This window comes from Anguilla anguilla, chromosome 12 (genome assembly GCF_013347855.1).
Source record: "Anguilla anguilla isolate fAngAng1 chromosome 12, fAngAng1.pri, whole genome shotgun sequence".
NCBI classification, from domain to species: Eukaryota; Metazoa; Chordata; class Actinopteri; order Anguilliformes; family Anguillidae; genus Anguilla; species Anguilla anguilla.
The window spans coordinates 41559410-41571819 of record NC_049212.1 but is presented as its reverse complement, the minus strand read 5'-3'; the positions used below and the strand labels follow the sequence as shown (position 1 = coordinate 41571819).

Below are 12410 nucleotides of genomic sequence, written 5' to 3'. Positions count from 1 at the left end.
TGCCGCTCGTTTGCTCATCGGTGACGCAAAACGGATCCTAGTGAAAAAAAATTTTAGTGCGGAAACTGGAAAAACACAGTGTGTCAAAGAGAGAAGATCCACTCGTCGTTCATTTCTCACCGCTGGAACCGAGTAGCCTATTTCTTAATTTTACAGAGTGAAATAGCGACTGGGCAGCGGTAGTCACTCGGCACAGCATGTGCTACCTGCTGTAGCAGTAGAGCCTGAGTCATGATTTTGGCGCGATAACTTTTCCCCTCCGCAGTTCTGTTACGTAAACGGCTGCGATTTACGGATAATGCAGCAAATGTTGCGCGTGATTGATGGGGAGAAAATAAGGTTCACATCAGCACAGTCGTTGTCTTCGTCTGAGTAATGAATTATATATTATTAATGTGATTTTGTGTGGTGAAATATATCTCTCAAGCTCCGTAGAAATTCACAGAGAGTAGTTGTGATTTTAGAATTAATATTCTACAGATCCTGTGATTCCTTCAGTACAGTTATATATTAAGTACTTCATGTGTAAAAATGTATACATTAACATTTTATTTAATGATTCTGTTTTGAATACACAATATATAGACTAAGACTGCCGTTAGCTTTTGACAGTTTCAGAAGGGTTCCCAGTGTTATTTTAACTGAATCCAAGGGTAAATTCTGTTAGACTAAAGTCTACTCTGTCAGAGTTGATTCAATACTTAACCATTTGTTGTGTAGAGATTGTAACATAGAATAAGTAGGCTACCTCTGTAGTTTAGTCTCATTAACAGCTACTCAGGGATGAAGGACGGAGCCCTGGAGTATTGTGGGATAGTGGAGGATCAACAATGGCTAGAATCCCAGTGGATAAAGCCCAAGAGATGCTGTAACACCAGCCCGCATGCTGGATGTACATTATTACCATGGCCACTGCTTCCTGTGACCTGAACAACACAAGCGACGTGGAATGCATTGTTAGTGTTGGTGATGTACAGCAGCAAACCGGCCAGCCCTGGGGGAGGAGGGGGGGGGGGTTTGTTTGAATTCTTGTGCACAGCACATCCCAGCTAAAAAAGCTTCATGGGTTCATTGCTGCAAAATCTTTGATTGCTCTTCGTGAAATGACCCAGATTTTGGAGGCTGGTTTTGAATAGGCTCTGGTGTATGCAAATGGTGCACGCCTTCTGTTTGTTTAGAATTTTAAAAAGTAAAAATTTAAAATAAAATTGACAGTGTTTATGTGTAACTATTTGTAAGATTTCTTGTTGATATTGAGGACCCTTCCTTTCAACCCCTCTAACTCAATCCAGCCCTCCCAACAACGATGACCCCCTCAGACTGTAGGTGGTGGTGGTGGTGTGGCCAGCTGCCTCAACTCCTCCCCCTAGGGGAGAGCAGGGGTAGTGTATAAAAGCAGCAGTGGGATGGAGGAGGCAGAGATCCCAGCAACAGAATGAAGAGGCTAAGCTTCGCTGTTTTTGTGCTGCTGCTGCTGTCAGCAGGCCAGGCTCAACCCGCAGGTAAACCAGCACTGCTGGGGCTTTCTGCGTAGCATCACCAATATGGGGAGCACAGATCCCACGTTTCCTCAAAACTGTGTCCGGATGGCTCCAATAAAGCTCCACTGCACTTGTGTTAGTGTGAATTATGAGCCTGAACAGTGCCTGTGATCTTTGTATTTTAAAATTGCTAATAGGGGGGTTGAAATGTTTCCACAGGTGCAACACTGTGATTGTACTGTCAAGTGTTATAGTGTATATATCAGCCACCAAAAAACTGTTTGGCTGACATTTCGATAGCTGGACTGCGTAGTTCACAGCTGAACAGATGCTACAGAGTGGAGCCTCTGCTCCGTGTCACCGCTCAGTAGCTGGTTTTTAACGGGAAACTTTCCCACGCAGCCGAGGATGCTGAAGCGCAGAGCTGGATGTGTGGCTACAAAGGACACTGCCGCAGGTTCTGCAACATCCAGGAGTACGTCGTTGGCTATGACGGTTGCCCCCGGCGATACAGGTAACGCACAGGAAAACAGCGTCTAATTTATGCATGCAGTATATTCAAATTATTCTCTGAGGCGCTGTGTACACTTCAGGCGAATGACAAAGATTTAGATTTAAAAAAATTTTGAACTATAAATATGGCAGGATATTTGACATCTGCAAGTGTGTGTGAATGTTAAATATTTACCCCCTGGGGTAAATGAGCAGGACTCCGTTGGAGAAATCAATGCTGCCCACCACAAGTATCATGACTTATTTGCTTTTTAGAAATGTGATTATGTTCATCATATACAAAATGTCATACATCGAAATGAAAATGCTTTTCTCCAAATAACCAAATAAACGTGTGAATTTAATTCATGGATTTACAGATAAAAAATTAAAAGGCAGCACTATCACAAATAAAATCAGGCACAGAACAGCACAAAGATTGCAATAATAGGCACCTGAGGATGTTAATCAAACACATCAAGGTACTTCCCCCCCAGTTTTTAGGAAGATAGTACTGTTTTGTCATCTACAATGCTGTTAAGGCTTTTGTCCAAAAAATTTCTATTAGCAGAAATTATGTGCTTAAGCTTGCAGAAGACTGGATCCAGACATGATGGCTGTGGGTTATAATCTGATATTATTGTACCTCAGTTAAGCACCTTAATTACTCCTTTAATGTTGAGCAATATTAATATGAATAAGTAATGTCTAGTGCAGAACAATAAGCTTTTAATTTTCCATTGATGATGGTTCTAACTCAGCTGTGGCTCATATGCAATAATGATTTGTATGCAAATTAAAACTCCAGCACTTACTATTCTTTATTTTAATCATTTTCAGATGCTGTGTTCTACGGGTTTAACAGAAACCATGGCAACAGCAAAAAATGAAGCAAAAGAAAATAAAGAAATAAAATAAAAATAATGAAAAAATAAATACAAAACCACAAAACATAATTAGTTCTGAGTAAAGAAAACTACTAAAACCAAATAAGTTTCCAAGCAGTGTGTTTGTAAAATACCTGTTCATTCATGTCTGGGGTTTGCATTATTCTAAAATTTACAAAAGAGCCAATGAGGTTAATTGGAATGCATTCATAATCAATAGGCATACATACATGATGAACACCGTTTCATATATTTCCATAAGCTGACCTTGTCTTTAAGTTAATAAAAGGATGCAGCACGTAAAGCATATGCACACACACACATATAGCTGTGTGCACAGTGCATCAATTTACTATGAGCCGCATTTAAAGAGTGAAAGCCGCTCTTGTTGAAAATCCGTCACATCACTCCCTGTATTGTACAGATAAAGGGGGTAACAAAGGCACCTGTCTGGCCGTTTTGTGAATGAGATGCTTCTCATGGTCGTGTTTATGTCGTCCACAAAAACACTGAAATATCTCCATGTACCACATTCCATTCGGTCCCAACTGAACGTGCCTGTAAACGCATGGTTTTAACGGCTTGCCATACATGCTTCTTCAGATAAAAAGGCTGCTAAAGCCCCCTTACTTCGTTTCCAGCTTAAATCAGCAATTTAGACCCAAAAACCTGGCGACGCGAGTTGAACATGTAATCAACAGATCAGTGAAGCGCCGCGCAACAGCGAAAACTAGCAGATCACGTTGCAACGCAGCAATTTGGTCTCAGGATTATAGACACTGACTGAACTGGCGGTGACATCACCACAGACATGTTAATGCAACTAAGCCCATTCACTTGACATTCTGCACGAGACAGAGCCAACCCGCGAAACAGGAAAACACCTCAAATTAGGCCACCGTGCCATTGTGTTTGACGAAACGGGCGCGTCGGCCGCGGCGGCTCGGCGGAGTGTGGAGCGCGCAGGTGCGCGTGTAAACACTAGCCCCGCTCTTTGTTCCCCTCTTTGTTATGTGCCTGTGTTGTCGGAACATGTGCGGTGCGGTCAGCGCAGCGTGCCTTTGCCACAATGGCACAAACCCCCACACATCTGTTTACAATACCGTCCCTGCGGCCCACAGCCCGTCCTGAGCTGGAGGGTGGGGGGTGAGGATGAACCCTTTTTATCTCCATGAGATCCCCAAGATTAATAATAGAAGTGGAAAATCCAGGTGCAGAAACTGATTTCTGCACTTAATTGTCACAATTCTTCAGCCAGGAGGTAGAGCTAATCAGTGAAATCAGCTGGCCGAGTTAATGGGTTCAATAAACACATGGCAGGACTTTTAATTTCTGACCCCTGAAATTTCCAGCTCTGATTAATAGTGTACTTTAAATGCAAAGGGGTTTCCCTCCTTTTTATGTGCTAACTTTTAATTTAAGTCCCTCATCCCTACATGTGAGTGTTCTGTATTTTTGCAGAAAATGGGGTAGTTTTACTTGTGGCACCAATTACAGCAGCGATCTTCATTCCTGGTCCTGGAGAGAAACAGGGTCTGCTGGTTTTTGTTTTTGCCTTACATCAGCAACCAGTAGAGACCCAAGAATCCAGGTGAGGTGAGTTAACTGTAATCGACCGCTTTAATCGATTAATTAAGTGCCAAGTAACAACAAAAACCAGCAGACCCTGCGGCTCTCCAGGACCAGGCGGCTCTCCAGGACCAGGCATGACTGAATCACTGAGCTAACTGAAAGTCCACATGGTAAGAGATATGAACAGGTATAAAAATTCAATTTTCACTTTATTTATACCTTTTTTCCTGAAGTACAGGCAGATACAATAAGGGCAGCTAATGCAGAATATCTACAAACATAATCGCAAATACTTTTCTGCAGTATTCACCAGGGTGTCTCACAACCGAGAAGGGAACTGCATCCAGACGCATTACCTGATTATAAAATATATAAGTTCAGGCTCTCAGCCCTGTGCACCATACTACACACCTGCTTGGACATGCATTGAACAGGGGTAGATTTTAACCATAGCATATGTGTGTATGTTTGTATATATTTAAAAAAAACAATATTGTACAGAAAAACAAACATCCCTGCTCTTCAGTAATATTTCCTATAAACGATGTACGAAAAGTGGCATCGTGACAGCACTGAAAAGATACGTTTGGATACAGTCCCTTTTTCAAACATGTTTATTCTGAACTTTAGGCCTTATAATTACAAAACAGAACTCAAAATCCACATAAGAAAAAGAAAAAAAAAAAGTACTACAGCAGCAAAGCTTTTTTAATGCAAATGGTCACACTGAATAAGGCTTTCAGGACAAAAGACTCATTTTCTTTAAAATCGAAGGAATAACATGATTCCAATCTTATTCTGAATCAGGCAGCGTGTCAATGAGCTGAAAAATAAATCAGACTGAGAAGCTTCAAATATGACCATTACATTTCTGAACCAAATAATGCATTATCTATTCACTTTGATGACCAAAAAAAAACAGAGTTTTCAATATAAACGATGCAAAGTCTTAACTTACAAATCAAGCAAAAAAATTACGCCAACAAAAATAAGCCTGAATGAAGAGGTCCCATTTCTGACCGTGATATAGGAAGCTGCTTGTTTTAAATGGAGGGAGAAAAACACTGTTGCAGAACCTCATTACTAGTAAATGGGTCCTTCTGTGCAATGTCAGATGAAAGTGTACTTCATATAGTACATAATGTCTTCTAATCCAGGAGTACACTGGGGACTGTGTGATGTGACCTAGCCCACCCCCCCCACCCCCCACCCCAAAATATAAACGTCTTTGTGGTCAATATCAAAAGATCTGTCATGGGCCCGAAGCAATTTTGAAATCCAAGCAAATAATTCAAACAAACATTAATCAGACGTGTTGCCGAGTTGACATGGCCCAAAAAAAAAAAAAAAAAAAAAAAAAAAAAACTGCACCTGGAAACCGATAAGCTACAGCTAATCCCTATCCCCCCTGGACGGGCCAAAAGCAGCCATTATCCTGCAGCCATTTTGACCCTGCGGGGCTCCATCGCCATCGAGGCTGGTTCGCTCGCCCTCCCCATCGCTCTTCTACTTCGTTTTCTTTTCCATCGCCAGGGCGTCGTGAAGTTTCGAGACGTTCTTCTCGTACTGGTCCATCACCAACGTCCCGTTCTCGTCAAAGAAAGTCCCCACCGACTTGGTGAACTCCAGCTCCCTTGACTGTTTGGATTTGCCGTCAACGAATGCAATTCGCAGGGTGTACTTGTCATCAAACCTGCAAAAAAAAAAAAACCAAAATAAATAAAAATAAAACATTTTATTCTCATATTTTGATATTTAATGTGTACAGCTAACATTAATGAGATCTACGGACCTCAGTAAGGTTCAAAAAGCTAGCTGGTCTTTTCATAAATTTGCACAAACTTTAAAAATGTTTATTTATTTTTTTATTTTTAAACATGTGGATCTGATTAGACATTTCTCAACTTCGCACTGATAGCAGAGCAGTGATTGGTTATTAGCCAGCTGAGAGTGACAGGTGGAAAAATCATATGCTGGGAATTATGAATTATGCGCCGCGACGGCTCACTTGACGTTTGCGCTGCCGCGGGACTAAAATGGCGGCGGGGATCTGGTGTGAGAGCGAGACGAAGCCCCGTCAGTACCTGGCTGTCGGGGGAAAAGCAGGCGGCGACCGTACCGTTTGAGACTGGAGGAAAGCTGCCAGACGTGGTCTGGGTCCATGCCTGCTGGGTCTCTCTGAACAGCCACCAGGAAGATGCTCTTCTCCTTGTAGGAGGTGTACAAGGTAAGAACGCCCATCATGATGAAATACGTGACGTAGTCAGTAAAGGACAACACAGGATATACATCAGCGGTGTCGCCGCAGAGTACACAGTTCTAGCAAAAGGCAGTCAGTTGCTCACAATCTAAAATATTAGCCTGTATGCAAAACTGCACTGCAAAAGCATCCATTTGCCTTCACACACCCAAACCAACACACCCACACAAATACAAGAACACACACACTTCCTGTGTAAACCACCAGCCCAGCACCTGCTCTCTCACTGGTTTCAATTGATGTCACTTCCTGTAGTTGCAGCCAAGCGAGTTCTTAAAGCAAGGACTTGCTATTCGACATTTAGCATCACCGACTTGCACATCAACGCCACACATCAAAGGATATGATATGACACAGCACAGCAGGACTGGTTTGGACTCAGGGAACGGGTGGAGGTAATCCCACACTAAAGCTACAATGGCGAAGAGGCAGGACACCGTGCATATGAACAGACGCCCATCTACGAGGCCGAAATTCTCTGCATAGCCGTACTTCTCCAACAGGACCTGCACAACAAACAAATCAATAAGAGGTCAAAGAAATGACATAAACATTCATTACCAGCAGTCACCTACTCAGAATGGCCACCCAACCGTCAAACAATCCATGATTAAAATGGTAAAAAGGCCTTACAAAATAAACCATTCGTGTAATGGGTACAAGCTACACCCCACAGTGTGTCTGAGTCTCCATTAAATCACAATTTATAACCACACAGTGAACTAAACTGTAGGCCACACCTATTTTAAAATGCACATACGTTGTTTATGGAAAGAATGATGGGTAATGCAGTGATTATCCTTTTGGATCCTTCACCTATGCCCTTAGGGTTAGGTCTTTCCATAAACAATGATAAACACACCTGTGTTTTAAAATAGGTGTGGCCTACCGGTGAGTTCACTGTGTGGTTCCAGACACACTGTCGGGTTTAGCTTGTACCCATTATCAGCATATGAACGGTGAATTTCGTAACTCCTTTTTACCATATTAATCGATGAATAGCGTTTCAATGCTTCTCAACTTTCGGTCACAAGACAGCAAAGGGCACGTGTCCAAAAGGAAATTCCCATGATCGCTTGCGCGGGGATACCTTCTTTGCAGCATCATCCAGAGAATTCTTGACAGCTGCTCCATCCCACTTGTCGATTTTCACCGGTTTCTCGTCGATCCTCCACTGAAATAAAATGGATTATGTACATACGAGAGAACGTAAATTGCCGTGGTGAACAACAGTTTTCACCACAGCATTTTAAGTATTCGCGGTTCATCTTTGCACTTATGCACGTGTACAACCTGCTGTTGAAGCATCGGACCCATAGCACCGAGAACTGTCCACAAATTACGAAACCGAAGAAATTGTTTAAATACACGACATGTAGGTTTAACCATAACTAATGTTAAAATAACGCATTATCCCAATGACTAGAGCTGACGGAAACTAAGCTGCCTACTCAAAACAGACAGGTGGCTAACGTTAAACAAAGTACACTACAGTACAGTAGACAGCTATATTAGCTCGCTAGCTATACACGTAGCTAAAGCGTGGATAAGAAGGAAGCGATATTTATTCAACAACATGAAATAACTGTAAGTTGCTCGCAGTGTACATACCGACATCTCGCACAAATATCGCAGTAACTTATGAAGGAGCTCGCTGCAGCCCAGTGACACGTGTACTATCTGAATAGGCTTACCTGAAAAGATGACGGTAGCTAACGGTAGCTAGCTAGTTAGCAAGCAAGACAATCCTCAGCCGGTCACAAATACTGCCTAAAGAGCTAGCTGAGCTAACATTAGTTATTGTACACATCAACTATCAGCATACACACGCAATTATTTAGCAACGGTACTAATTCGGGAATACTTCACATTCCCCCGGCAAAATAAAAAATTTCCCCAAAATTACCTAATTTAACCATGAATGTCAGATTTGTTAAAAAAAAATTAACGAATCAAACACTGGCTGGTGTGTAGCTGGCGCTAGCCGTTTCTTTACTGGGAACTCTGAATGAACAAACGTCACTAGTATATTCCCCGACAGGACGATGGACGGCAAGTATTGAAGTGCATTTCAAAGGAATAATGTCAATGGTATATACTTTGAGTATGCCACAATGGCGACAGTAACACCGAGCCAATAAAAAATGAAATATCTTACTTTTTCTAGTAAGCCATTCTTTCCGCTTTTCGCCGCCATCTTTTCTTCCTGTTCGTTTGCTGTGACCTGGGACAATATGATTGGGCGACGTAACAAATCAAACAAACCAATCGACTTTTGCAATGAAGGACAAGCAACCAAAGAGCGTAGTCTCTGGTGCAACTCAACTACGTCGCGGCAGAAATAATTGACACCCGCTACGTTTTGCTACTTTTCAGCGCTCCAAATAGCGACTTTTAAAGAAAACCCCTGGCAACTGCGTCTCTGAGAAAGTAAAAACGATCAGAAGTCCACCCAAATGTATGGCATGAATGAGGTTTGCTAATGACTTAAATGTAAATCTAAGCCTTCTTCGCCATATTTCTTGCAATTTCCGTGCCAAATTTACTTGTACTACAGTCTAAAGCTATTAGGTTACCTGGGTTTTTTTTTTTTTTTAGAATCTTAAGATAGGTAAGATTTCACTCAATTTAATTACCCCTCCATCCCTCCACCTCCCACTTTGCAAAAAGACTGGATAGACTTCCAGTAATTTATTTCATTGTAATTCAAGCCAAAGGAGGCTTTTTCAAGGAAAGTAGTGTCCAAGATATTTTATATAAGTTATTCAATAAGAGTGCATATTTTAACTGAACTCTTTTCTAATTTTTTTTTGAAGCATACATGTCATTATGGTGGCAAAAACCAATTAAACACAAATATGGTTTTACAACTTTATAATGTATTACGTTCTCATCAAGATGCAATAACGACCTAAGGCTTGGTCCCTAAACTGTTTGCTGACACAGAAGTTGAGTGTCGTTGGGTAGATGTGGGAAAAAAAAGTTTGCTGTATTACACATCCCGTTAACATTATCAACACAACATTTTCAGTGAAATTAAACACTGCAGTCGTAACCAGCACAGTACAAATGACTGTGCACACAGCCGTCTTCAACGCTTTAAACACAGCTACCATCTCATATGGATGGCTGCTCTTTAAGGAGGGGAAGTTTCCCAGAAAAATGTATGAGCTCATGAAGCCGGTGGTCTGTGCCAATCACGTTACGGAACCACAGTTATAGAACAGAGTTGACATCTTCACTGCAAATTAATGAACAAAAGAGAGACAGCGAAGGCAGACGGGTTAAAGATTACATATGCACGGGTAAAGATTACATATGCACGGGGCAGGTTTATTACACACAGACAGGGGGACCATTGTTCCTCACATACACTTCTACAGTCCTTCCAAGACACCGATTTTCTCTTTGCAACATATTAAAAATGATCACAATAAAATATATAATTTCTAACAGTTTCTTTAATTATAACATTGCAATATTAAATAAACCAACATATTACAGTATGTTACATAATTACAGGACATTACTGAAGTAGTGTGTGTACAAAAAAAAAAAAAAACCCTCAACATGCTTTCAACACTTGCGATAGTTAAAGAAAAAAGAAAATCTGAATAAAAATATACTGTCTATGCCAGATAATTTGCGAAATTATTTGTGACAAGAAGTGGAAGACACAAGCTTTAAAGACCTGGGGGAAAAAATCCAGTTGCTTACATTCCTCCCCCCCCCCCTCCCCGACTCAAAACTGAAATTTTCAACGGCATCTAGGGTTGTGCAAATGAAACCTTAAACCCATGGAAATTGCTTTGCCTGTATATACAACATTCTCAAATCAGGTATATTGGTCATTTGCTTTGAATATGCTCAACGAACAACACTTTCCATGATGACATCAATAAAATACAAATGTAAAATTTCCCCTCGAAACTTGAATTTTAAAAGTCAATTAAATAGTCACACAACAGGATATTGTAATTGTATTGTCAATCTAATCATTTCAAGCAACAGCTCTAGATGCCTTTGAATGCATTCACACATTCCTTAAAACAACATGATTCAGTATGTTCCTCCTCACACAGTGCACCTGCACACACTGTTCCAAGCAGTCGGAGAGATTTCATTTCCCAAATGCAATCAAAATGAAAGAACGCACAGTGTGAAGAACATCGGACTGTGAAACTAACTTCTCTGTCAGGATCTAATAAAAGCAGCAATATATACTTTGCAGACTGTTGGAAGATCCCCCCCCCCAACAAAAGTGGGGTATGGAGCGCTAACACACCTGCACTACTGACAGGGGCTCTGTTTCTGAAAGTCCACGGTTTATTCCCTAAAACTGGATCACTGCCAGGCTTTATGCTGGAAGGAAACCAGTGAAAATTTGTGAATGGAATTGAGCTGCAGTGCTATACCAGTTGGTAAGGAAAAAACCAAGTACATCTCAATATATCTGCTGTCTCTTTTTGATGAGGGTGTGGTAACAGCAAGCACATTTCTGTGCTTATAAACCCAAACCGCCATTTTAAATCACACCGCCACCACCACAACCGTAGGAAAGAATCCACTTTGGCACAAACCTAGTTTACTTGCCCTGAAATATCAAAATAAACCTATATACAGTGAGTAGGCCTATATGTAAGTGCCCATATGTCAGCGTACACATTTGTGCATATTCATTACACCTTAAATAATTGTTAGCTAAGCATTTAAACATTTGACATAATTAAAGCTCATTTTGGCAGACGGCAGACTAACATGACATGTTTTTAAAAGCTTTAACAGAAAGTAAAAGTAGAAGGTCAAATTATATATATAGCCCTTGAAAGACTGTTAGACAAAAAAGCAACAAATATGAATTAGTCAGATTCGGAACTCCTTCTGGGATCAGAGCTGGCTGGCAGGTATTAAAGGGTTCGGCCAAACGCTGGGATTCCAGCACGTTTCTGCCCTGATGCATAGTTCAGTGTTGCAAAAACGCAAGGCAAGACACAGTGGTCGGTATTTTTCCATTTTCTAAAAGCTGTGACTGGGAACAAGGGAGAAATATGGTTCAGTTTTTATTTTTATATCAGATCATCTCTAGGACAGGCCAAACTGCCGGCACAGAGCATCCTACACTGACACGAGAGAAAAAAAAACAAACTATGAAATATAAACAAAAGCAGAACACAAATGCGACTGTAATGTTTGTGTAGAAATCAGTCAGCTCTAAACACTACTCATGGCCTGCTACTGTACTGAACGTTATCCCAGGAGCACCTGTGCTATCAGGTTGCTGATTGGAGCACTTAAAGGTACTCTAGTACTCAAAGTCACCTCATTGGCCAGTTCCTCAACTGTTGCTGGATTAACCACTAGCAACACAGCAAAAGAAAATAAAAAAGTATTGCTAATATTTTTTACCTTTTTCATTAATGGTGAAAATGAAAGCAAAAACTGATGCGAGTGTTTTTGAGTTTTTTCTCACTAGCCTTCTCTGACCTACCCCACTGAGAGGACACTTCCAAGTCAAAATAACTTAAATCTAAGTGACCACAGCAGTTAGTAAATAATTTTAACTAATAAAAATGGCAACTGCATAAGTAGTTTTGAAGCTTTTGACAGAAAACATACAGTAGGGTTTCAATACAATCGCATAACCAATCAATTTTTTTTCTAGGTTTATAAAAGAATTCAGGCGAAATTTATAGTGGTGAATTTGGTATGTGGTCAAAA

General features: G+C 40.9%; 1 protein-coding gene across 2 annotated transcripts; it reads right to left on the bottom strand.

Annotated features, from left to right (window-relative positions):
* Positions 1-4622: 4622 nt before the first annotated feature.
* On the bottom strand, positions 4623-8889 carry spcs2 (signal peptidase complex subunit 2). 2 transcript variants are annotated; one of them, XM_035383726.1, is made up of 5 exons: positions 8851-8889; positions 7783-7866; positions 7038-7198; positions 6552-6686; positions 4623-6125 (listed from the first exon to the last, which is right to left on the bottom strand). In XM_035383726.1, exons 1-5 carry the CDS (start codon positions 8887-8889, stop codon positions 5939-5941), a joined length of 606 nt encoding a protein of 201 aa, XP_035239617.1. In that variant the 3' UTR covers positions 4623-5938. The 2 variants fall into 2 exon arrangements, with proteins under 2 accessions (XP_035239617.1, XP_035239618.1); XM_035383727.1 differs by lacking the exon at positions 8851-8889 and adding an exon at positions 8304-8773 and having other exon boundaries at positions 5834-6125.
* Between the last annotated feature and the right edge of the window lie 3521 nt (positions 8890-12410).